The sequence below is a fragment of the Haliaeetus leucocephalus genome, unplaced genomic scaffold (genome assembly GCF_000737465.1).
Source record: "Haliaeetus leucocephalus isolate CR32 unplaced genomic scaffold, Haliaeetus_leucocephalus-4.0 Scaffold273, whole genome shotgun sequence".
NCBI classification, from domain to species: Eukaryota; Metazoa; Chordata; class Aves; order Accipitriformes; family Accipitridae; genus Haliaeetus; species Haliaeetus leucocephalus.
In genome coordinates, this window is record NW_010972709.1 from 1,305,450 (window position 1) to 1,307,200 (window position 1,751).

At 66.5% G+C, this 1,751-nt stretch overlaps 1 protein-coding gene across 1 annotated transcript in view; it reads right to left on the bottom strand.

Annotated features, from left to right (window-relative positions):
- ANGPT4 (angiopoietin 4) overlaps positions 1–1,751 on the bottom strand; it is an 8,047-nt gene continuing 6,296 nt past the window's right edge. Inside the window, exons 5-8 of the mRNA XM_010569426.1 lie at positions 1,511–1,661; positions 1,270–1,436; positions 250–380; positions 1–161 (exon numbers count right to left, since the gene is read on the bottom strand). Coding sequence (XP_010567728.1) covers positions 1–161; positions 250–380; positions 1,270–1,436; positions 1,511–1,661 — 610 coding nt within the window. The remainder of the gene's footprint in view (positions 162–249; positions 381–1,269; positions 1,437–1,510; positions 1,662–1,751) is intronic.

The following is a 1,751-nucleotide window of genomic DNA, read 5'->3' on the forward strand; positions in this document are numbered from 1 at the left end:
CTAGAAGCTGGCGGGTCGTATCAGCATGCGGGTGCCCTTCAGGGAGTAGCTGGGTCCCTGGAAGTGGTGCCAGCGGATGCCGTTGAGCTTGCGGATGTTGTGCCGGGCCGGATAGTAGATGCCGTTCAGGTTGGAGAGACCGCAGGCATCAAACCACCAGCCTGCGAGGAGGGAGCGGGGTGGCAGGATGGCATCCCAGGCGGGCACCCGTGGGTGCTGCGTGGGTGTCCCCCCCCTCCCTCCGCTCACCTCCCGACAGCATCTGGGCGCACTTGCAGAGGCAGTTGTCGTTGTCAGCGTCGCGGGTGCTGAAGCGAGTGCCCTGCAGCGCCATGCCGCTCTGCTGCCCGGCCGTGCCACTGTAGTCCTGCAGCGACAGCCTGCCGCCCGGCACGGCATGGCATGGCCACGGCCACCATCAGTGCCGGCTGGCTGCTGCTGGGAGCGGGGTGGGGGTTCACGAAGCCCCTCAGCCCTGCTCAGGGAGGGGTGAAGGCCATGGGATGCCATGAGCTGGGCAAGAGCTGGCACGGGGGGATGCAGGCAGAGATCCTGCAGCTCCAGGTTGGCCTGGGTCTACCTGCTTGGAGGGGCTGTCGTGCGGGGTCCCCAAGGGTGGAGGTCATGCTATGCTGGGGCAGAGAGGAGACCCTCCCAAGGCTTCTCCAGTGCCTTTTGCTGGGGGTCGGCTCTGCATGCACAGGATGCATGGTGCAGGGGATCTCCAGGGTCTGGTTCCACCTCCAACCCAGCACCAAAGCACCCAGCTGCCTGCCACCCCTCCTGCCCATGGTCAGGCTGAGGTTCCTGGGACCACACACCGCCCTCACAAGCCTGGTGATAGGAGCACAGCAATCCTCCCCGGACACCAGTGTAGCAGCATGGGGATGCCCGGCACCCCCCGGAGTGTCTGGCTGCCATGACCATGTCACCTCCACTTGCCCAGGCAGCGAGCTGTGGTGTGAGTGCCCTGGCTGCTGGCTGGGATGGGAAATCCCCCTCCTTTGATGCAATTTCATGCATTAAAAATCTACTTCTCAGGAGCCCAGGGAGAGAAGTGGGAAGCACAGCGATATCCCCCAGCACCTGGGGAGGAGCTCTGCTGAGCCATAACCCCGTCAGGAAATCCCAGTGAAGCCCCCCAGGGCCACACACCTCCCCAGGGCACCACATCCAGCCCTTGCCCATGGCCACCACTGCCCGTGGGGCTCGGGGACAGCCGGAGACGGGGAGAGCTGGGCAGCCACCCCCGCGGTGTCCTTCTCCTACCTGTAAAGCTGCCGCTCGCTTCCCAGCTGGAATTTCCCGTAGTGGGCATAGACTTGGCCACCCTCCCAGTCCCGCAGCTCGACACGCAGGGCGTAGGGCTCCTGGCTCGTCAGGAGGTGCACGGCCTCGTTACCCAGCCAGTACTCGCCCGCTGCGTCCCCAAAGCCCTGGAGAAGCAGTGGGGTGGGTGAGGATGCCCAGAGTGCCCCCAGGGTGCCCACCTCCCCAGGTGGGCGCAGACCTGCTTGTACTCCCTCCAGTTCCTCTGGAAGCTGAGGCTGCCGTTGGTGCGAAGCTGGATGACGGTCCAGCCCCCTCGGTCCGTCTCCATGTCGCAGTACGCCTGCAGCGGGGGGAGAGCCACAATGGGCTGCAGAGCGGGGCGACGAGGGCTGGCTCGAGGTGGGAGGCTAGGTTTGCCCCCCCCCCCCCCCCCGGGGGCAGGGCGGCCACGCCGGGGGCGGGGCGCCTGTGGAGGGGGG